General features: G+C 39.6%; 1 protein-coding gene across 3 annotated transcripts in view; it reads right to left on the bottom strand.

Moving 5' to 3' along the window:
- ADNP2 (ADNP homeobox 2) overlaps positions 1 to 17,326 on the bottom strand; it is a 31,375-nt gene extending 14,049 nt beyond the window's left edge. For 2 of the 3 annotated variants that reach the window (XM_084618732.1, XM_084618731.1), the window contains exons 1-2: positions 17,030 to 17,326; positions 4,833 to 4,922 (exon numbers count right to left, since the gene is read on the bottom strand). Coding sequence is in view for 1 of the 3 variants with exons in the window: in XM_084618730.1 (XP_084474856.1) it covers positions 4,833 to 4,922; positions 10,397 to 10,504 (198 nt within the window). In the remaining 2 variants the exon portion in view is untranslated. Of the gene's footprint in view, positions 1 to 4,832; positions 4,923 to 10,396; positions 10,517 to 17,029 lie in introns of all 3 variants that reach the window. The other variant, XM_084618730.1, reaches the window with a different exon arrangement.
- Positions 17,327 to 23,850: the final 6,524 nt, after the last annotated feature.

Below are 23,850 nucleotides of genomic sequence, written 5' to 3'. Positions count from 1 at the left end.
AGTGTCTTTGCTGCGTGTCACAAAGACTACAGCTCTCCTTGTGTTCCCATCTCCCAGGCCAGTGGTTTTCAACCTTTTTTCATTTGCGGACCCCTAAAAAATGTCAAATGGCAGTGCAGACCCCCTTTGTAAATCTTAGACGTAGTCTGTGGGCTCCCAGGGTCCATGGGCCACAGGTTGAAAAATCACTGTCCTAAGAGGACAATGCTCAAAGAGAAGACCAGTGAACTCTTCTTTGGATTTATTATAAAACTTTGTGCCTGAAGCATGGAAAGTGTCCCAAACTGTTGCCTGTAAGATCCTTGGGGAGGAGGTTCTGATGAGTATGTTACCTAGAAACAAGAATCAATGAGTTCTTAGAGCCCCTTAGCCTACTTATTATCACTAGCAATTCCTTCACTGACTACTTCAAGCAGAGTGGAGGGCCAAGATTACTGTTTTGTATTGATAGTGGCGATTTCCTTAGACAAACTTGAGAATTATCAAGGACAGGACCTATGGGAATATGCAAACAAGTTCCCAGTTCCACCAATGTCAGTAGGTCTCCTGAAGAGACTGCAGTGATGGTAGAAGCTAAAGTCTCAATTATGACTATAAATTCTCTTCAACCACCTATTCAGCTTCTTGAAGTCTATGATGGCCTAAAACATTTTTTTAAAAGCTAAACTATGATAATTAGGGAGTAAAGGCCTGAGTCCCCTAAAGAACAGAGGATTGCTCTTAACTGCAGATGGTGTGAAATCTCAGGATAATTGAATGCTTTTCAATGTCTCTCACAGTTGAAGAGAGTTTAACAAAAGAGACGTGGAGGAACTTGGTATCCATACGGCACTCCCTAGAGCTCCATCTCCAGTCTGAAGAATGGAAATCAACCCAGCTGAAGATGATTGGATCTATTCACTTGAGTAGGAGAGTATCCTACTTCCAGCCATATTTCTGGAAAGACGTAGATACAGCATGCTATTTCGACTGGAAGGAAATTTGGTTTCCACACCTTGGTATCTGTGGGCTCAAGTTCTACCCCAGAATAAAGTTAACCCCTTCACTGACACCTTTGTTGAGGGTAAAAATGAAAGGAGCTCCTCCCCTTGCAGGTGGTTTGTAGTTTTTGGATTTCACTGGAATGGGCAGCTGTATTTCCCTTAATGTCTTAGGAGGAATGCGGAGGGATGGCAAAATATACCTTGGCTCTGGATGGGAGATTTCTCCCTTAGATTTAGTTCGTTCATCCTTTTTCTAGTTGGATCTTGTTGATGGCTACCACTTCTTCCCTGTTGTTTCAAAATATGTCTGCTAAGGAAGAACATTTTCTATTTTTCTGGCTCAAGGTTATGTTCCAACATAATTATCCTTCTTTTATAAGAGCTGAAACTTGCTGAGAACAAAGACCAGGCATACGTATTTGCTTCTTGCTCTCAGTCATTACATTTTCTGGCCAATTAAAGATTGGGCATGAGGGGAGGAGGAAGCGGGCCTTTTACAGTGGAGATTCTCATCACCATTAGGAGACCTGTCCCTTTTCCTAGTTCAGAAAATAACCTGTGGTTGGGTCCTTGGTGATTCTCCTCACCCTCAGATATATAAATGAGGAGGTAATGTAGGGGGATAATTCTCTAAGAATTCTCATTCTGCATCCTAAGATGGGGAGTCAAGCAGCAAGCCAGATTCTGTCCTAACTGACTCACTCACCCACATTTACATATGGAAGACCATCCTTGAGCTTTATTTCCTTTTGGGGAGAAAAAAAAAGTGGACTGATCTAGAATAGGTTTGGGGAAAAAGGGGTACAGGAGAAAGGATTTTTGTATTAGCCCTTGAAGATACCTGTTCAGCAAGAAGATATACCATTTGCCACCCTCCCAGTATTGAAGAGGGCTGCCTCACCTTTGAGCGGGTGTCTCCAGAAGTTCTGGCTGATGTGCGAGGGACAGGAAGATGCAGAGAGACTACCAAAAGATGTGGCAGAGCTTCTCTTCTACAGCCCTAAGGTGGTCTCCTCAGAGATTCACAACACTGTCTGGCCTTTGGCTTACTCAGGTTAGCTTTCTTCTCTGTCATGATGTTGTGAGAGAGGTGATCCCATTCAGGGAACAGAATCCAGAAAATGTGGTTCCCTAAGGGAGATTTTGCTTACTGCCGCTGCCAAAAAACAAAATTTTAAAAGCAAGATTGCTAAGAAATAAGGTTGGAGCCCTGAATTACAGCTCTGTTTGCACAGCAGGATGCAAAAGAAACAGTGGGATCAAGCCCTAAAAGCATCAGATAAGTCTGAACTACCTCTGGTATTTGCACAAAGAGGCAAAACCAGTCTCCAACAAGGGGATATAAAGGGAATGAAGAGAGGAAAAACGTTCAGAAACCAAAAAGGATGATGATAACCCTTTCAGCCGCAAAGCCCTGTAATATCTCTCTTGTTGATTTAAAGAGGTGTCAGACAACTAGGAACCTGATTCTGGGCTGGACTCCTTAAAAATTCTAGCTAACTCACAAAGACAGTCAGATGCAGAAAAGAACTTGCTCCCATGTTAATACTAACTTCTCAGCAATTCTACTTCCCTGCATCAAATCTAACTCCAAGTTGTATGTAGGAGTTTTTGATAGTCAGCTCTCTGTTCAATATGTGAAGGAGGAACAGATTTTAAAATAAAGTTTTAAAATAAAGTCCACATATTCCAATTTAAAACATAAAACAATGTGTTTCTGTTCATTTTCAATTGGCAACTCTTGCAGAAGTATCAAGCCATTATTTTTTTAAATATATTTTTACTTTAAAAAAAAAACTTGCTCAGCCTATGTTTCTTTAAAATTAGTATTTATTCAGCGGTCTACAAACTAATTTGGAGCGTCACAAAAACGGTAAGACGACAATACAACTACCTTTTCTATTAAATCACAAGCAGTACAGATCATCAGCACCATAGATGCCTATATGTTCAGCATTCCAAAAGAGGTGGCTACCGAGTTCTTCCACAGATGCTAGTAGTGCAATAACCTTTAAGCACAATGAAAGCATACCACAAAGCAATTTCACATAGTAACATGTGAAACATTCTTAACAGTCCATTTCTGAGGGGGAGAAGAGCAGCACTCATTATGGAGAGAAGTCATCCATAGAAGCAATCCATACCAAAACACAGTTTCAGCATTACTTGAACAATAACGCAAGAAATCCTAGATCTTTCGAGGGGGTTCAAAGGAGGTTGTCCTTTCTTCCAGGAACCTTCCTATAGGGAGGAATTTAGTCAGTCTCTAACAGGACTTGGATTTTATTTGTCATCCCGGTTTTCCTTCCACAGTCCTCTTTGCATGGGATTCCCTTTGTCTGGCTAACTAGACACAAAGGGTGGGGGCTATTTCACAGTGTGCTTTTCACTGCAGCCCATTCCACCACACAATTCTCTCAGCTTCTCCCTCAGTTGCCCACATCTATCCATTCATGTTTTCGATTGCTTTACAACCTCCATAACCTTCTGTGTTCTTGTTACATCACACTATTCTGTTTACACAAGCAATAAAGAGCTCAACTGACCTTAAAGAACTGACCTGTCTTTAAAGGCAGAAGAGGAGGAAGTATTAAGGAGGCACATCTAGAGCTCCCCGGCATGCAGGGTGGACTGTGGCCTCTGGTATCTGTCACAGGGGACATTGGCCCTTTAAGAGGGAGATGGGCCAGTGCACCTTGACTCATCAGCTGACCTAAACGGGGCTTAAGAGGACACCTGGGAGTCAAGAGAATTAGTCAGGAAAAGGGACAGATGAGAGATGCCTGGGAGTCAGAAGACTGGCAGCTTTCCACTACCAGAGACCATGGAAGGAAATCTCCGGGAAACAGCCCTCTCTGAAAAGAGAGAAGAATTATCTAGAAGCCAATGGAAAGGCTAGCCTGCTAACATTCCTGAGCCAAGCGTTGGGAAGCTGAAAAGGGCTGTAGGCTAGGAAGCCAGAGAAGGGGCTAGTCTGCTGACCTTCCTAAACCAGAGTAGGCTGGAGAGGGTTGAAAGCTGAGAACAGGAAAGGAGATGCCTGTTGGTTCTCAGAGCCAGAGAGCTAAAGCCTGAAGGCCAGAGAGGGCTGAAGAGTCATGAGAGATGCTGAAGCAATACCTAGGAGAGGGTTGAGGAAGAGACCAGGTGTGGTAGAAGACATCAGACTGTGGTATGTGCTACGTTGACTGATCAGGTGGCATGGGATTTTAAGGACTACATGCATAGGGGTGATAAATGGACTAGATTTCAGGACTCCTGTTATGGACTATTTGGCCACATTGTTGTAATAAACATAAGCTCCAAGGAGGGGTAGTCATGAGACAAGAACGCTTATGTAGAGATACTGGGGACTCTGAAGGAAGGTAACTGAGGTTGGTGCATCTGGCATGCTGTGGCCTGATGCAGGAGGGCACTCCAGATGGAGCTGCCCTATTACTATACCCCTAAGGAGGATACAGTGTGGTCAGGACTCTGCCTCCTCCCTACCCTTTTGTGGTGGCTAATGTCATTAGCCAGTACCAGACTTTGTATCTGGGTAACATAGGGAGTGAAACATGGGTGGGTCAGGCTCCTGTATTGCCCCCACTTTGTGTATCAGTGTAGGGACACTCAGAACCTGGTCCTTACAAACTTACAGCTTCCCTTAAAGGGGCTTTTCTGCAGAAATTCTGTAGATTTTCATTATTATGGAGAAGAGGAATCCTTGAAGCCAGGAAATCACCTCCTTTCATCCTATGTAAGAGTATTACACTCTCATTAGGATTTTATCTGAATCCCATCCTCATCCCATCCTTTGCAACAACATTCAATTTAATTGCCCAGACCACCTGATGCAAGCATACATACCTTCCTCTTGCCCACAGACTCCCAAGGAGACACATCACTCCATGAAGTGTTGCAAAAATATTTTTCTCCTGGATCATAACCTTTAAGATTCTAAAAGAGAGGGGAAAAAAAATTATATATATATATATATATACATATATATACATATATATATATATACATATACATATATACATATACACACACAAAAATTATTTACAAAACAGATTGCATGTACAAAATATGTATTTAAAAAACACAGGGAAAAATTCAAATTATGATAAACTGATTGAAAAAAAATCTAGGTTGCCAAAACTCAATATTGTGCACTTCAAGTTCAGAAAAATTAGGGTCCAATGTTTCAAAATGACCTTACTCACTCCTTATTAGGTTATTTTTAATCAAACTACCACCTCAAGTTATTTAATATAAACAAAATATTTAAAAAAGAGAATCTTAAGTGTTCAGAATGATTTGGGGCTACTCTTTATTCCATTTGCTTCTATCCAAGTTCAGGAATCTTTTAAGGAACTCCTTTTTTCCTTTAATCCACATCACTTCAGCATTTGCCTCCACTCCCCTCCTTTTCCATGACCTCACTTCCACCTCCTCCGCTCCAGAAGTCATTTTGCAAAGGGAACTCAGTCTTTTTACTCTTCAGCAAAGCATCTTTATCACTTTATCTGCAAAGATTATGCATTCGGGAACTAGTTTCCTGAAATAAAGCACTAAATGTCCTTCAAGTTGTGAGAACATATGTTCCTTGCAGGCACAAAAGTCACCAGCAGGATGAAAGAGTATTATTGCTGAGATTAAGAACAACCTACCTCATTTAAATAGGTGTTTGGCATTGGTTCTCTTGGAATCCTCCACCCCAAAACTAGTTCACCCTATCCTCAAAATTTATATTTGTCTCTTGTTCTCTACATCCAAAAGTTAAGCTCCGTTCCTTTCCCCTCACCACCCATCTCCATCTTCTACCCAAGCCTCTGCACACCAATCCTTCTTTTGCAGTTTCTGCCATATGGCAACTATACTTAATATACCACTAGACTTTGGCACAGTGGAAGTTATCCACCAATCCCACATGCCAGTTTGACATTCAAAGAATACCAGAAACTAGTACCAGAGTAAGTTTTAGAAATTTATGCTTAAGCCCATGACATTAAATATTTACCTTATGAAAGCGCATATTAAAAGTTAAAAAAAATAAAATAAAGAGAACCATGATTCACAGAATCATAGAATATCAGGGTTGGAAGGGACCTCAGGAGGTCATCTAATCCAACCCCCTGCTCAAAGCAGGACCAATCCCCAATTTTTGCCCCAGACCCCTAAATGGCCCCCTCAAGGATTGAATGCACAACCCTGGGTTTAGCAGGCCAATGCTCAAACCACTAAGCTATTATGCCTTTAAAAACAAACCCATGTTCTGCTTTGCAGAGCATCCACTTCAGACTAGTGTCTTCTGCTTTGACGTTCAATTAGACAGAAAGCCTATGGCCACAGAAATTTTTTTTGTGCATACTTCTCCCCTTCTGTAATGTCAAAAGAGCCCATCCCTAAATTTTTGGTCTGCCTTAATTTCAAGCAGCTGCTACTAAAGTGGTTCTTCTAGAAGAAAGAGTTTACAGCTGAAGCTTTCCAACATGGACAAAGACACAGAAAGATAAAAAGGGGGCTCAAGTGGTCTGTTTTGCAGGCCTCCAGCTACCCCAATTGCCCTATAAGTTAAAGGAAGGCCAAAAGGCAGCTTTAGAATTATATCCTCAAACTCACACCAGTAAGAGTTTCTTGTGCAAAGATCTGTCTCGTTAGCCAGTCTCAAAAAGGAAAAACTAAAACAGAGCATCAAAATAAGAAATCCAGAAATAGTGAAAATAAATCACAAGAATTCAAAAAGAGCAATTCAAACCCAGAGATGTCTCCCACAACCTAGAAGAGACAAGCAAAGAATCCTCCCCCTCACTTTGGAAAGCTGCAAAATTTCTCCGAGCAATAAATGGAAAGATTCTAAAACAGCTCCTGCCCCTCCCCACCAATCCCTGTAGAAATTCTAAAGCTGATACTTAAACTTCGTCAACAGCTTCCCACCAAAGCCCACGATCCCTGCAGACAGCATCTTAAGATAAAAAAAAACTTAGCATGAGAAATCCTATAGCCCCCCAATTTTTTCTCCCAAAAGTTAAATGGATAAGAAAGTAGAAAAGCTTGTCAGACACATACTGACCTAACATTTTGCTAACGCAGCACTTGTATTTGTGGAATCTACATAGCCTGGTGTAATCAGTTATAAAAGGATCCAAGGAATGCCAAGTTGTCCTTGAATTTGTGTAACTTTTTACAGTATTTACTTTCTACACTGATGTACCTCATGAATGAAAAACTCTCTCACTTATACAAAGCAATTACCAGAAGGGACTTAGGCTCAAAAATCTTGAATGTTGACTTCTGCTTTAACTTTTAATATTTACTGCAGATCCTAACCTGTTGGAGAAGAGTTCGAATAAGTTGACAATACATCTAAGACGTCACACTATAGGTGCACTTAATGTAGTATTGTTCAGGGTAGACTGATTTAAATCAAAGTGATTAAAAGCAGAAAATGATTTAACTAATTGATTTTAATCTTATTTTGCACTGGTATTATTAAAGTTACCTTCCTAAAGCAAATCTGATTCTCATGGTTTCAACTTACCATTTTAATGGTTACCAAACTAAATATAGCTATGATACCAAATTTGGTACTACTTCCTGCTAACCAGGAGGCTACAGTACATCTATATACACATTTATTTAAGCAATTATCTATCTTAACATTCATTTATTCAGATTTTCATATTAATTTATTATGTTAGAAAAATGGTGAATGATGCATTTCTCATTCACTAGATTTTTTTTTTTTTAAACTTATGATCTGTGGCAAGTTCTATTTGCGTGAAAAAAGTCTTTTTAAATGAATTCCAGTTAATTACATAAAACCACCTTTAGTATGGATACAGAAGGGGAAAAAATTATCAAAAACATGTTTTGCTCTTAGAACTAATCAATTTATTAAGTAAAGAAAGTATTATCTGTAGTTAGTAAATTGAACAGATTGTTTCTGGTCACTATGTCCTTCAAGATTTTAGAACTAGTAGATCTCATCCTCTCACATGTAGTTTTTTTCCCCGCCCAATAGATTTGAAGTAAGCCAGCTTCCCTGCTTTTTCTACTCCTAGTTGGTTCCTCAACTTTGGATGAACTAGCCATTGAAGTGAACAGTTGAATAAAGTGAAAGGAAAAAAATATTCTCTGCACCCCACAGAAGAGGCTACTGCTGTCAAAAAACTGGTTTAGCACTTCTATAAGCTCTGGTTCCATGTGCTTAGCCAGGGACTTCCCCATGCTTAGTGGTTTCACTTCCTTTAAAAAACTCTGGAAGCAAATAGGTATTGTTTACTCTAATAAAATCATTTAAATTAAAAAGAATACATATTAAGTTTAGGTCTTAGCATATATTGTCATAATTTCATGGTGAATTTTAAGAAGTGTTTTGTTTGTTTTTTTAAATCCACCCTGATATGGTTGTGCAGCAGATCCAACCATGAATCTGGGACAGAAGGCCCATGTCTTCCTCTCAAAGTAGAGAGAGTAAAAGCTGTTAGCCAACAAACAGGCCCTTTTGTTCTCCTGGTTACAAAGAGAGACCAACCTTCAGACGTACCTTGCCTCCAGAGACAAATGCTAATTATTATATCTTACTAGAAACTTCCTTTTTAGAAGTCCTGTTTCATAGTTACCTCAGCATGGTAGGTTAGTTCTATAACATTATCATTATCATGATAATGATTATGGTTACTGGATTTTCCTTCCTCCCCAAGAGGAGTGGGTGTCCAAAATTTCATCTAGATATGGAGAAACTAAGCTACTTCTTACCTATTAAATATCAACACTGGTCAAAATGGTTTAGTGATTACTGAAAGTCACACTATGCTGCAATGGAAGAATACTGAACCCAAGAAGTCTAAAAACCATCATCGCAGTTGATGAAGTCCTCCCATACTCAACAGAAATAGCTGTAGCTTATCTAGAAAGCCAAACATCAGTAACTGAATTGACAAGGATTTTATATCCGATAACTCAATTTGCTGTGCCCTTTTTCTATTCACACTGACCACATCTTCCCGCCATGATTACCATGCTTGCCAAAAACCTTTTTATGCTTTGAAGAGGGTCTTAGTCATTAATCCTCTCTCAATTTATTCTATAGCGCAATCAAAAGTTGATTTTACAATAATTTCCATAGTAAGAAATTGATATCAAACCAAGATTTGGACTTCAAAGGATCTAGGTATAAGAATTTAGGAATGAGAAATATTCTGATTAAAATATAGTATTTTCAATCAGAATAGAGGGAATATGCAAAATACTGGACAAATACATAAAAGTGTTCTCTTTTGTCAAGTTTATTCAAATGCTAAAGTCCCTCAGACAAAGATTTAACTAGAATAACCAAATGTCAACACTGTTTCAGGATTAGCGAAGCATAGTGATCCAAAGCACATTTATTTTGTGTGCAAGTCTTAAATGACCAATTTCAAATAGCAGTCACTGTAAAAACACAGCAAGATTTCCCACAAAATGTTTTAGTCCTTTATCCTATGAGCAGGTCACACCTACAGACGTAACGTTAAGTCCTCATCTGGTGACAAAGTCAAGTCAAATATACTGAAAAGGCAATGAAAGATCATATTTAACAACTGGTCAAGTCAAGGCTACCATTTAGTAGTTTATTTAGTTCTTGAAAAGTGATTGCATTTGCAGCTTTTTGATATTAAGTTCTCCAAATCTGTTCGTGCATATTCTCTTTGCTTGTTGCATTTAAGTATTCCTCAGAAAATGACAGTCTCTGCTCAACAAAACAATGTCACATTTGTCTTCATAGCCTCAGTGCACTTGATGATAGACTGCTTAAATTTGTGGAGATGCAATACTGAATTGCCACACAACAGCTTGACTTTTTTCCCCCCACGAAGCGATCTTGAGTCAAGTTTCTAAAACCTGTAACAGATTACGGTCTCTCTTTGCTTGGTTTATAAATGTTGACAGTTTGTACATCCTTTAGAGATTTCTTCTTGATATGCCAAGGCAGAGCAGTTAGTCCCTTTGAGTTTGCTCACGTCTTCATTTGTTCATCGTTTGTAGTTTGGTTGTTGGCTTTTTTGGTTTTGTTTTTAAATTAAGAGTCCAATACAGGAAAGCACTCATGTAGCGGACAAGCAACATTTCCTTAAGTAACAGTGCTTTCATTTGATGCAATACTACCAGTAAAGAGTATGCAGCACCCTGCATTTCATGCCTTTCTAAAAATCAAAATGTTTCAATAACTTATGTTGCAGGAAACTCCCAATTCCAGGCCTATAACAGATTGCGAGACTCAGGCAATCAATCATCCAAGTAAGGATGCAGTTCTTTCTTGACCCACCCACATTATAAATTTCTAAGACAGATGAATAGTATATATACACTAAACTGTGAAAGACTTTTCAAAAATTTAAAATTCAAGTTTCAGCAGTTTGTGTTACGTTACTTCAATTCTTTACCTGCAATAACTCCCTGCAGCTGTCAAGCCCAATATCCACAAGAATGCCCTTCACCTTTTTTCGAGACTTCCTGATATTATCAAGATTTTGAACAGGAATTTGAAACATTTTGCACTTTTCCTGAAAGAGAAAGACAAAAATAATGTGATGGAACATTTGTACATGCACACTTATGCTGTGTAGTGTTATAGCAATAATTTATATCATGGGGAATGCTTCCCTCAAAAGTCTACTTTCCAGCATGAAGAGCAAAAGGCTTTGAACAAGGAACTGTTCTCTATTAGTATATGATCTTATGAGATCACTTCCTTACTCTAAAACAAACATGCATGTTCTTATGTTACCCCAAGATTTCAAAATAATTCAAATTCCTCCCACCCTGACTGAAAAGTAGCCAAATTCTATTCTTCGTTCCTGTTTGGTAGCTATATTGTGAGCTTCAGCATGGAAGCCTGAATCATGCTAACTTCTGACTAGATTTAGAAAACCACCACTATTTCACCTAGTGGAGATATAACATGCAAATGAAAATGTGATGCTACTTCTGCCTCTAAGGAAACCGCAATCTGTGTGTGTGCGCGCGCAGTGGGTACTTTTTGCCATGTATCTGCTCAGATATATTAAGTACAGTTGTTCATGAAATCAGGTTTTCCTGCAACTGCTACTACCAAAGACCACTTTGCTTAAGTGACATGGAACCAGACATTGCAATAGAAGACTAATGCAGTTTTCCAACCTGCAGAACTCCACCACTTCAAAACCACGGTGGACAGCTGAAGCCGCGAATGTAAGCTGAGTTTTAAAAACAGATTTGTAAATAATGGTATGGCTATAGCAGTGCTTCTCAGCTGATGTACATTCAGATTTCTTGCTTGGTAAAATCAGTGTGGATTTCTAACATTGTACAGATTTTTGGGATGACTATATCTCACTATCACCCAGTTACCCAAGCTAGGCAACGGTAAACCTACGGATGAGGAAAAGCTGGCTGAAGTTAAATCCCAGCAAAACAGAGGTCCTGCTGTAGGCAGAGGGAATTACTTCTTAGAGACCACCACCACCACAAGCCCCTCTGTTTGAAGAAATATGCCCACTGATCATCAAGACAAGTATGCACTTTAGGATTTCTTCTGTGCTTCCCATTAACGCTGGCCTCTTGTACTGCCGCATCCAGGAGAAACACCTTCTACCATCTCCAGCTGGCCAGAAGACTGCATCCCATCTTTGATGACCTAGCCTTGATAATACACACCTTTCATCAACTCCTATTTGAATTCCAGTGCAACTTATTTGGGCTTCAAAGCACCAGCCCTGAGAAACTGAAACTGGTGCACAATACAGCAGCATGCCTACTCAGTAACACGTTACTGATAGAACAAAGAACTGGGTGATATGCTTACACACACAGCTCTGCGAGGATCCAGTGAAGGTCTAAGTCTTTATTTCCAAAACCTAAGTAGTCTGGGAGCAGATCACCCAAAAAAAACCTGCTTCACCTTTCAGAATCTCAAGTGCCCTCAACAGCTCCATTTCTCAAAACAAGAGAGCTGTCCCTTACCAGAATAAGGCTTACCTCTACAGAAGTCAGGATTTTTCTCCCACAGAAACTATGAGCTACCACAAACCCAATCCTCAACCCAGTCCAGATGGAAAATACACTTCTTCAACCTTTAATTCCTTCCAAACAAATATGTACACAAAACCACCTGCTATTTTCCTCTCCTCTTCCCTCACAGAAAGGGAGCCCCATATGACAGATGCTAGTCTCCTTGGTTTTTTGTTGTTTTTTTTAAAACAAACTCTGGAAGGCATTCAGATACCATGGGAAAGAGATAAATCCTTATTCCAAATTAAGATCAAGTGGAAATGTGGACACTTTAAAGTTCTAGTTTACAACCAATGCAGCTATTGTATCAGGTTATATGCACCAGACTCCATAGTCTACTGTACAAGAATGCAGTTGATAAAATGCTACTATGATCAATTCAGCCACAAGGAGATATGGGTTCCATATATGTGTTAGTCCACTGGAAATATTTCTTCCACCATTTTTGGAGGATCTTCCTTCTCATTCAGAAGCATCAATGTATCAATTAGATGAAGAGAGACTTTCCTCAAGAAGCAAGCTATCTACCAAGCTAGAACTAAGACAGCACTAATAACCCATGTCCATACTTTTCAGTCCTGTTTTAACAAATCAAATTTCTTCTAAAACTGAAGACCAGGATTATTAATCCAGATAAAACAATATTCTTGAACACAGCTGGCTTTATATATTCCAGTTTTCAAGATGCAGTTCTTCAATCCAAGAGATGTACATTCCACAAGTACTAAATATGCCACTGGTCTTACCACAATGCTTGGAAGAGTTCAAATTATAATTTACTACACTTCGATAATCCATTTAAAATATATAACACATTTTCTTCTATCGTAAGTCAGGAATTCCAACTTTCTGAGCTTGTTTTTCCAAGTCCTCAGTTTCATTTTCTCAGTTCACAATATTCAGTATTTCACAGCTAGAATAGCGTATTATCCATCCATTTTTATTTCCATGTCATTAGTTGTTTTGGTTTTTTAAGCCTTCAATCTTTAACAAAAACTTTCCGTTTGTTGCATCCTGAACTACCGCCAATCTTTTGCTATCGACCACCAGTTTCTTGCCAACCAAACCCAACACTGGGTCAACAAAGAAAATTCAGTAAGATACATAATAATGGAATGCTTTTGGAAAATTAAGTGCAAAACCCAAACAAATCACTGTCTTTGAGATTACTTGCTATCTTTATGGCTGATCCTGCAGTCCTGACACATGAATCATCTTTAAATCATTCATATAGCCCTTAGTGGTATTTTGTCCATTAACCTTTTTCCTTTAAATATTGTCTGACTTGGGTAAAACTTCCATAACAGTATTGTATTGGACCCGAGTACAGCATGAGGTTTTCTCCACTATTTTAGAGCATATGAATAGTAATATTCTCCATATTAAATCATGCAAATGATCTGCTTTTCAATCAAGAGAAGACACCACCAAGACTGCAGATTCTTCCTACCAGTACAATGTTTACTATTGAAACACTGTTCCAAGCAACATAGTTCAAATATTATATTATGAATCAGAGGAACATTTAACCAAAACTAGTGTGCTTGAAGACCATTTCTGTGCATCCAAAAAATTAGCAAAAAATTAACAATTTCACCCCTTGAAAGACAGAGGTGACCTGAGAATGAAAAACTAATTGCACTTTTGATTTCTGATGTACAGAGAAAGGCTGAAATTTTTTCCCCCTGCTTGATATTTACATTGGAAATTCAGGTTCTGACTAGCCTAGAAGGTATACACAGCTAAGCAACTGAGGAAGGAATTTTAGTCAGACAGTTAAAGATGATGTGGGGTTTTTTTGTTTTTTAAGAATTCCCCACCCATTTAAAATTTCCAACATACATATTGGAAAAGAAAGTCTTTTCCAACAATTCAACACCTCAACCTTTCAATTAATATGCAAGATAACAATATTCATCTACAGACTCTCTACAAGTCCTCCACCAAAATCAGGACAGACCAGAGTGATATTCCTCTTATTTCTAAAGGAGGAAATAGCAACAGCAAAAAAGGGCATATGTACATAACTGTATAAAAAAAGTCTTTTTGCAGGTCACCTTTAAAGTGTGCATGAACTGTTGGAGATATAGATATGGAAAGTTCCATTCCAGATTACATAGACTAATATACAGACTCTCAAATAAAATAGAGCACACCTATTGTACAGCTGACAATTGCAAAAGAAAAGGATATTCTGTATAACCTTCACCCTTTTCCCCCTTCACATTTAAAGCAAAAAAGCAGATAATCAAAAACTATAACTGAAGTTTGCAAAGGCTGATTTCTTCAACAAACTATATTTTCTAAGAGTGAACTAGCAGACTTTTGGAAAAATAAAAAAATTTGGAGAGGGGGTGTCATTTATAGAACCTGAAAGAATATGTGTCATCTCTACAGAGTTTAACACACACTTGAATTCTAAAGCAAGATACCAGGGGAAGGACTCATTCTCTTTACATGTGAGGACTTCAGATCAAGATTTTGCATCTACCCTGAAACTGCTATCACTATGCCAAACATCCACATTTGTTGTACTCAATTGTCACAAGGAAAATGCAGAACTTTGCATTTTGATCCTGATCTGTAAATAAAGGAAAGATTTTTCTGATATCTTGCTTTAGAATGCAAGTATACTTGTAATTTTCAGTTGATTTTATATATTTTCACTGTATTAAGAATTTTTTTAAAATTACACGAGATTCAGTTCACATTTTAGTTTCATTTCATCCAGCTGCATGTTTTTCAGCTGAAGAAAAAACAAATTAAGCATTAATTTAGTATTTAGGCAATACATAAAAATATTTAAAAAGAGCTAAAATAAGTTAACTTGTAATTTTACAAGCACACCCCTTAAATGAGCAAAACAGTTTTCCTTAGCTAAGAAAGTAGCAAACAATTTCAATACTAACAGCTGTTTTTTTTGGAAACTAGTCATAACTTAAGACAGTTTACACCATAGTCTCAAACAGTAAGTGATGAACATTTTATTGGAATGCATATCAGCCTAAGAAATTGATTTGTTGGAAATTGTTCCTTTAGTTCTGAAGCATGGAGAGGAAATCAAATTAAAAGTTTCCTGAAAAACAACTGCTATTTAAAATTATAGTTTTGTTATTCTGGAGTGTATATTCCCTTAGGGTTACTCTCTGTATGATAAACTAAAGAGAACAACACAAGTTTCATTACACTAACTTTGGTTTCCTGCCATATTCTAAACACGGAAGTCTCTCCCTAGCTCAAAATGCAGCTATCCAGCCAGATAAGGGAGGAGGAGGAGACTGTTTTTAAAACAAACTTTTAGGGTTTCTCTACACAGGGAACTTGACCAGCATTGCTATAGTGGAATAACTATTCCATTAAAACTATTCCAGAATAACTTGCCATATCGACACTCCATGGGGAGTTATTCTAGAATATCTTTAGTGTGACAGTTATTCCACTATAGCAATGCTGGTCAAGTTCTCTGGGTAGAGAAGCCTCAAAGGTAGGCATATCTATAGTAAAATAAATATTCATTTATCAATTTCCCACCTAGATAGGTCCTAAGACAACCCTGATTTACTTAGACATTAGCTACCACTCATTTTCACATTACAAGACTGTATCATTAGAATGTATCTGAAACCATCAGGCTTACAGAAGGGCTCTGACTACTCGCTTCCACTATTCTAGAGATGTCCTGAACAAAAGTACATCTGCATGGCCTAGACTCCCTCAGTATTCTGGTTAAAGAGGAGATTTGGTTTTGGAATGAGGATGGCATCCTTCCCATCTGTTACGTGAAGTCTGACGACCAAAGGACTTCACAGTCATTATGGAGTGTGCACAAGAGGCAGTACACTCTGAACAAGGCAGCCAACTAACTCAATCCTTTCATCTTCCCTTTAACCTCTCTTCCTTCTCTGGATGATGTGGGTTTTAACTACCGAGAGTTTAAAACAAACAAAAAAAAAAACAGATCAGGAGACAAGCGTAGGTTGAGGCTCAACCCTGCCACTGCCTGCAGGAATGTTTTTCAGTACTGCACGCTCCATGCGTTTAGAGGTACTGTGTATCACTTCTATTACCTTGTTAGAGTTACACACCCAAGGTACTTTTCTATACTATACCATGGCAGGAAAGTGGGGGAGGGTGACAGGCAGGAGAGAAGCAGGAAAAAGAGAGCACTGCCCTCTCTAACACTCTCACTCCATGCGTGGTAGGGTACCTAGGAAGCACCCTCCACCTCACCTTCCAGAACTTTCTGCACATGCTCAGTACCAACATTCAAACATTCTGAAACACATCAATATTCCACACATGCCTGCTGTCCTTATTTGCCTCAGAATTACAGCCTCCTGACCTTTCTCTTACTTTGGTTATGTACCTCAGCTGACCTTTTCCCTACTTTTGTACTGCACATGCTCAGAAATATCATGTGACCTGCTGCTTCCAATGATGATATGACTCTTGCTTATTCAAAATGGAGGTCAAGAATGCACAATGGAATCTATGGAATTTCTCTGGTATCTGCTCCCTGCAGGGTACCCAGGAAGCACCCTCTACCCGCCTCCCAGTGGGTACCAGATACTTAGCATGTGGAGGATGTATCCGACTCTGCAAGTCCCAAGGACCTTAAACCTTTTGTGGCCCCAGGCGAGCTGAGGCCATTGCAGACACACACCAACCCCTGGAGAGAAGGAGGGAGGGGGCGTCGGGGGGGGGGGGTTTCCTCCTCACTGCGTTAAGTATGGGGGGGAGGAGTGACGAGTAAATGGAGCAGGTACAATGTACGCTGGGGCACGATGCTCTGGGCTGGGGCAGGAGGTGGGCGTGTATATCCATAAAGAAACGCAGGGCGCCCGAGGCTGCCTGAGCCGAGCCGCCTCCTGGGCACCTGCCGCTCCGAGCTGGGAGTGCATGGCCAGCCCGTGCCCCGAGCGGAGCACGCTCAGCCCGCCCGGGGATACTGTCGCTCCGCCGCGCGGTCTGTCTCGGGCGCTTGGACCAGCCCTGCCGCGCTGGGGGCGGGCGCTCCCTGTACCTACCCGGCCAGGCTGTAGGGGGAGCTCGCTCGCTCCTCGCCGCCGCCGCCTCCCCAGTGCGTGGGTCCGCGCGGCAGCCTCCGCCTCCCGCTCCTCACAAAGCCAGCCGCGCTGCGCCGCCTGCCCGCCTCGCCGGCGCCGGCTCCTCCTCCCGGCCCCGGGGCCACCCGCTGCGCCCAGCTCTCAGTCACAGAACAGCGGCAGCATCGTCAGCGCCCTGGCCCCCCTCAGGGCCCCGCTCCCATCCATCCGCCTCCGCTGGCCCCTGATCCAGCCCAAACCAGAAAGAGAAAATGGCGCTCGATTTATCCCAGGAAGTGACGTTCTACTCATTTGCATATCAGGCAGCAGACCAATAGGGAGAGGGTTTGGCCAAGGCTCCTATTGGCTCCCTCCATCAGCTCCTTGGGGAGAGGCTAGGTACTCAAGGTGCAAGATGTTGGGGGGCTGAACCCCCCCATGGATCCCCCTGACTCACCTGTTACCTCCTTTACCTTTCCCTCCTGTCCTGGTCCTTCTGAGTGGGCACAAGGGGTGCCTATCACTAGGTTTTAAGATGACCATGTGACGTCATCCTGAAGAGGGAGGGGTCTGATTTCACTCCCATCAATAACACCACGTGGTCACCCAGCAGCCTTAACTTCATTTGCATGGGATGTTGGGTGAAGCTTCATTTGCATCTGCAGGATTATCAACTGCCCACTCACATCCAACAGCCAATAGGATTATGCCATGTCAAGTAACAGTGTTTCCCATTGGAAGAGAAAACTAGTGGTTCAAGCTCTTTAAGCAGAAACTGTTTCCACACATGGCTTACACTCTGCCTGAATGAGTAACCAGAAACCCAAAAATATGGTTCCCCAGTACAACTGGTTGTGCAAATACTGTGGAACTAATACATAGTGTGAAATCTTCTCCCCCCCAAAAAAAGCATGGATAAAGTTGATTGGCTGAGTCCACTTCAGGATAAAAAATCTGCAGCAAATTAAAAGGAAAGAGGCTATTCTAAACTAATGGGAGACATTAAGAAATGTGAGGAGAATTCAACCTGATGGAGACATCAAACTGTAGTAATACAGTGATTAGAGGTGAATGGCAGCATAGGTAGGGGATCTATTATTGAGTAGATCAATTGGACTGGAAGCTTATTTTCAGCATTCTTAATCTTTGATGGTTTGTATACTTAAGAATTTTAACCAAGTAGGTGATTTTCCCTGCCGATGTCCACGTATGCTCTTGAATCAGCTATGGTCTTCCCTCAAGTCTAGGATCAAGCTTGCTGTTTTTGGAACAATATGTGACCTATAAGAAAAATATATCTTCTTCATAGATATCTCTTTTGAGGAGAGATATACAGTATCTATTTATAAGATACAGGCATACATTTATGAAGGCACTATTATAGTTTCCTACTGTTACAAGAGATTTTTTTTAAATAAAGTTGAAACATAGAATTTACATCATCAACAACAATACAGATGTCACCTATATTATTGACATTGGAAATGACTTCCAGAGGTTTGAAGGGAATCTTAGCGAAGACATGGATACTCTGCCTAGTGGCTTTTAGCAATGGAGACTAAGGGCTTGTCTACACTATCTCTGAAGTTGATGTAAATTATGTCGCTCAGGGGTGTGAAAAAAACACCCTCTTGAGCGACATAACTTATATCGACTTAATGTGGTGTCTACACTAGGGTATGTTGGCTGGAGATGCTCTCCCACCGACATAGCTTCCACCTCTTGTTGAGGTGGATTAATTACGTTGACATGAGAGTGTGCTTCTATCAATGCAGTGCGTCTCCACCAGATGTGCTAAATTGACGCCGCTGCATCAATCACAGCGGTGCTGATTTAGCATGGTAGTGAAGACAAGCCCCAAGTCTCAGTGAAACCAAGAGAACGGCAACTACTTTCCATCAAAAAAATTGTTTTGCCAATTAATCTGTTTTGACCCATGCCCAAGGTCGGCTATTGCTATTCCATCTAGTTGTCACATATTTGGGAGTATAACTCGACCTAGCCTGACATACGAGCCCCACCTGAAACACCTGACAATAAAGATCTCTGCCTGTACTGCCTTGATACGAAAACTATCGGGAACCTCCTGGGGAGAAAACCCTTCATTCCTTCATACATCTATCTTGGCCCTCATGTTTGCTCCAGCTAAATACTGCTCTGAGGCTAGGGATGCAGCCGTCACACTCAGCTTGTCCACAGGGAGCTAAACTCAGCCATTTATATTATTAGTGGCTAACAGAAGAATACACTAACCTCTGGTCTGTATGTGCTAGGTCACATAGCTCTGCCAGACCTTCAATGAGATGTTATTACTGTTAAAGTTGTTTGGAGGGCTGTAACAGATGGAACTAGCTGATTACATATCCAGCTGACAGATGCCACATTCTCAGACAGGAAACAACACACAGTACCAACTCTAAGGTTTGTTGATATTCGAAAGAGGAATCCCACTCCTGTGGACCAGGTGTGATATCATGGCTGATCTCTTGACACCCCTTTGCTATGGTAGATCACGCACTTTTGGATGCATGGGTGATCAGCACTGCCAGCAGCTGAAACTATGTCTTTACAGAGAAGAAGCTCCAGTAGAAAAGAGAGTCTAACACACCAAGTAAACTGAAGAGTCTGTCATTGCATCTGCCTCCATTTTCATTTGATTGTAGATCCTGGACCAGGCTCAATAGGCCACTCTCTATTTCATCCAAAGTTTCTGCAACTATGCTTTGGCTTGGCTTGGTTTCCTCTCCACATTGTGACCATGGAACATCGTTGCAAACAATAACTCATGTGGAAGAAGAGTGCACAACCTACAGTTGGAGGGCAGTTTACAATGACTAGCCTCTCTTCATACAGAGGACATCCTCTGGTTATAAATCTTGGACATCGAGCTCTAATACCTACATACAAGCGGAGACACCAATGTGCAAATAGCGAATAGCAAACAAAGGCAAGAAATACTCAAAGAAAAAACTATAAATATGATATTATTCTATTAGAAATAATAACACTTGGACTCACTGTGTATAACTTTCATCTTCAACTGCTTTACAAATTAATTCATAGAATTAGGGTTTTTTTTAAATATACCCAAACAGATGAAATTATGGCCCCATTTAAGTCAACTGGAATTCTGCCATTGACTTCAGTGGGGCTGGTCTTTCACTCAATGCAGCTATAGACAGACCATATACAAATCTATCGGTTGAACAAGTCCTATCAAAGTCGTCAAAATCTAACAGGAGTAGACAATGTATTCACATTAAAAAGTAAATACTAATAAAATATTCAGTTATTTACCAAAATTGTTATCAGTCACTTTTATTTTTAAAAAAACAGGTACAAGAAATTTATGATCTTCATATTCAATGTTCCAGAAAGTACACTATCACTTTATAAAGGAGACAAACTAACAACGAAAGGAATATGTATCATACTTGATAAAGTTATACCAAATTCCACATAACAAAGTCTGTTATTGCCAATACCAGAAAAGATGAAATTTCGTCACTGATTTACATTATATATTTATAATCAAATCACTGACAATAGTCTAATAATTCATAAAAGTCAATAGTAAAACATTGTAGCTGCTTAGAAGCACACATTTTTCCAAAAGCACAAAGGCCACTAAATCCCACATAACTAATATTCATACATTTTGTTGTAACAAAGCATAATAGAACAAATAGTACCTGTTTTTTCCAAATAATTGTTGTGTTAAATTATAAAATGAATTAGAAAAATTACCTCAGTTGTCTTCTAAATTCACCTTTAGGCATTATAATTGAATTGCTGAGTTTGTCTAACCTTCAGACAATATTTTATAGTTATTGCACTCAAAAATTTGACTATTTACAAATAATCTAATTAAAATTATCTATAAAAGAGCTAGTTGGTACATCCTTATAGTGTGTTTGTCTTTTTGTGTGGAATCCTGCAGTGTTCTGAGCACCCTCAACTCCCATTTAAAATAGTGGGAGTTAGCATTATTTTTTTCAGGAAGTGCTTAGCTTAGCACCTTGTAGAATCAGCACTAAGGCTTGGATTCTGTAAAGATGTAAGCATGTGCTTAACTTCATGCACTTTGAGTAGTCCCATTGACTTTTAGCACATGCTTAAGACTTTGCAGGATTTTGGTCTAAGTCTATGTGTCTTCTTCTCTGCCCCAGCCCTCAAATTAATTTGACTTTAAAAAATAGATAAATAAAGAGAATGACAAGGAAGGGTAAAAGTGGAGGATAAGAAGAAGGGAGAAGTTATTTAGTTATAAGTGATGTCACAATTATCCCCTCTCAAAAGTAAACTGCTTTTAGGACAGCAGCAGAGGAGGGAGTAAGGGGAAGAGTTGCAGACAGATGAACAAGAGAAGAGGAAAAGGGGGAGGAAGGCTCCAACTTCATCAACTATAGATTTTTCATAGATACAAACTACTGTTTTGATCACCTGAATGAAAAGGCAGTAAGACAATTTTTCTTTACTAATGAAGGACCATTTACTTTTATAATAACTGATGGTAACAACAAACAGGTTTACTTTACATCAACTTGCAGGCATCCAAAAGCTTTTATTCCTCTTGATTATGGGCCAGATTCTCAGCCCCAGTTCTGTCCCTTTTGCTCTACTTGAGCAGTGCAAAGGGAACATAATTTGGCCACAGTTGTCTAGCAGAGAATTCTCTCAGTAGGGGGAAATTGTCAGTTGGTGTAAAGCCAGCCAAACCATCCTTACACATACCTTCCCAGTCTTGGCACAGGATGTGTGTTGGAGAAGGAAGAAGCATGTTGGGGCAGAGTGGAGCTCCACTCTTCAATAGGAATTCCCAGGTAGTATATACTCCCTTATGGATGATAGCCAGCTGTTGTAACAATACAGCAATACTCAGTTGCTGACATCTGGATTTGTGATTCTTGCGGCGTTAACAAAACAACAGATTGCTGGCAGTTTTTTGAGACTAACTGGGATGTCAGTTATATTTTATCCTTCCCTCTTTGTTTACTAAGTGAAACTGATACCTCTCCACCAGGTAGTGTATTTTAAAAGCCCATTTTACACCAAATACATCAAGTAGTCATAATTTATATCACTCAGGTCATGAGTGAAGCATAAGTCTTTCAGGACTGCAAATTTCTCTTTTCAGTTTCCAGCTATGGTTGGGAAAATCTATCTTTAAAAAAAAAAATCTTTTCAAAGTTGTTGGCATAAAAATACTGCTGCAGCCTTTCCAAATAGCATTCAAAATCCTCACCTTTTTTTATCCAAATGGAAACTGTCTGTTTTTCCATACATGCCATTTTTATCTTTCTTTTTCTTCTGTTTAAACCAGAGAGCTCTTCATCATTGCCGCTGCACAACTCACCTTGCTGTTTCAAATTGGACTCCATCAAAGAAATCCACTGGGATTTTCTTGTAATGGGTCCCAAAATCCAATAAGCCAAATGTGACTTTTAAATAATCTACAATGAGTTTAACTGAGTCAGAGCAACAGCAACAAGAAAAATAAATTAACACCAAAAATGAGTCAAGTTAGCACAGTGAGAGGGGGTCTTCTTCACAAGCTACATCCAGCCCTACGTCATGCTTGAGTTCGCTCTCCAACCCAGCTCCACCCACAACTGCTTCCAACTGCCAATTGTTTAGAACAGTGCCAGCCCATAGTGTTCCAGACCTTCAAGGTGCTTTAACCACGCAAATCTTAAAGTACCACACAACCCCCAGAGAACGGTACCATACTTTTAAAAAAAATAATTTGCCACATCTTCAGCTAATATAAATAATTGTAGCTCTATTCAGTAGAACTACATCAGCTTGCACCAGGGGAAGTTCTGGCCCATTGTTATATTATTTAATTAAACAGGAAGCAGTTCAATATATGTATAAAGATAAAGGTGTGTAATTATACATTACAAAAATTGCACAAGCCAGTATTGAACTTTGTAATATATAAAGAATTATTTTTCACTCTGAGCAATAATTGTAACTTATGTCATAAATCTATTCACATTTTATGTCTTTTTTTGAAGTTTCTCAGACCCCTTTTGCCTAATTACCAAAGATATTTGATCTTCAGAAAGAATTTGTGCTCTAACCCAGCCAGACACTGGGTCTCTATTGAACAAGAGTGTAAACATTGCTAGGCTATCATGGATTAATAAAAAGTCATGCCTGCCAGAAGTTTAACACATCCATTAGTAAAGGCTACACTGGGTTTGAGATAAAACTAGAGATAAATTCAGTTCTCTCCCCTCACCAATGAGATCTGGGGCAAATAAGCCAGATCTTAACCCAAGTCATGAACCAGAGAGCATCAAAGACTGGGAAAGCCATGGAATACACATGGTTGGGCAGCTATTCTGTAAATAAACTTTTCTAACTGATTTAGAGATCAAAACTGTCTTTAACTGGCCCAATCTTCCCTGGTACCAGTACTTTCAAAGCAGGTAATATGTTTCTCAATTTCTAGAAACCCTGTTTTATACAGAAAGCTAACTTTAATAAAAGCAATGAGTGGTCAATTAGAAGACAAAAAATTATAACTAATTTATATTAATCTTTGCAGACAGCTTTTCTAACAAAAAAGTGTCCATATGTGGCATATTGGCAAAAGGATGTGGATAGACAAATTACCACCAGAATGATGGGTTTGATCTGGAAAACAGGACTAGCAACCTCAGTATGTAGCACAATAAAATAAAATTTCTTTAAGATACTGTTTCAGTGGTACCTCGCATCAGTCAGATTAAAAATCTATCTATAGACTGAATGGCTAAAAACGTTGGAAAAATTGTGGTGAAAAATGAGATTTT

This window comes from Lepidochelys olivacea, assembly GCF_965140295.1.
Source record: "Lepidochelys olivacea isolate rLepOli2 genome assembly, chromosome: 2".
Taxonomy (NCBI): Eukaryota; Metazoa; Chordata; order Testudines; family Cheloniidae; genus Lepidochelys; species Lepidochelys olivacea.
This window is presented reverse-complemented; position numbering and strand designations above follow the sequence as displayed.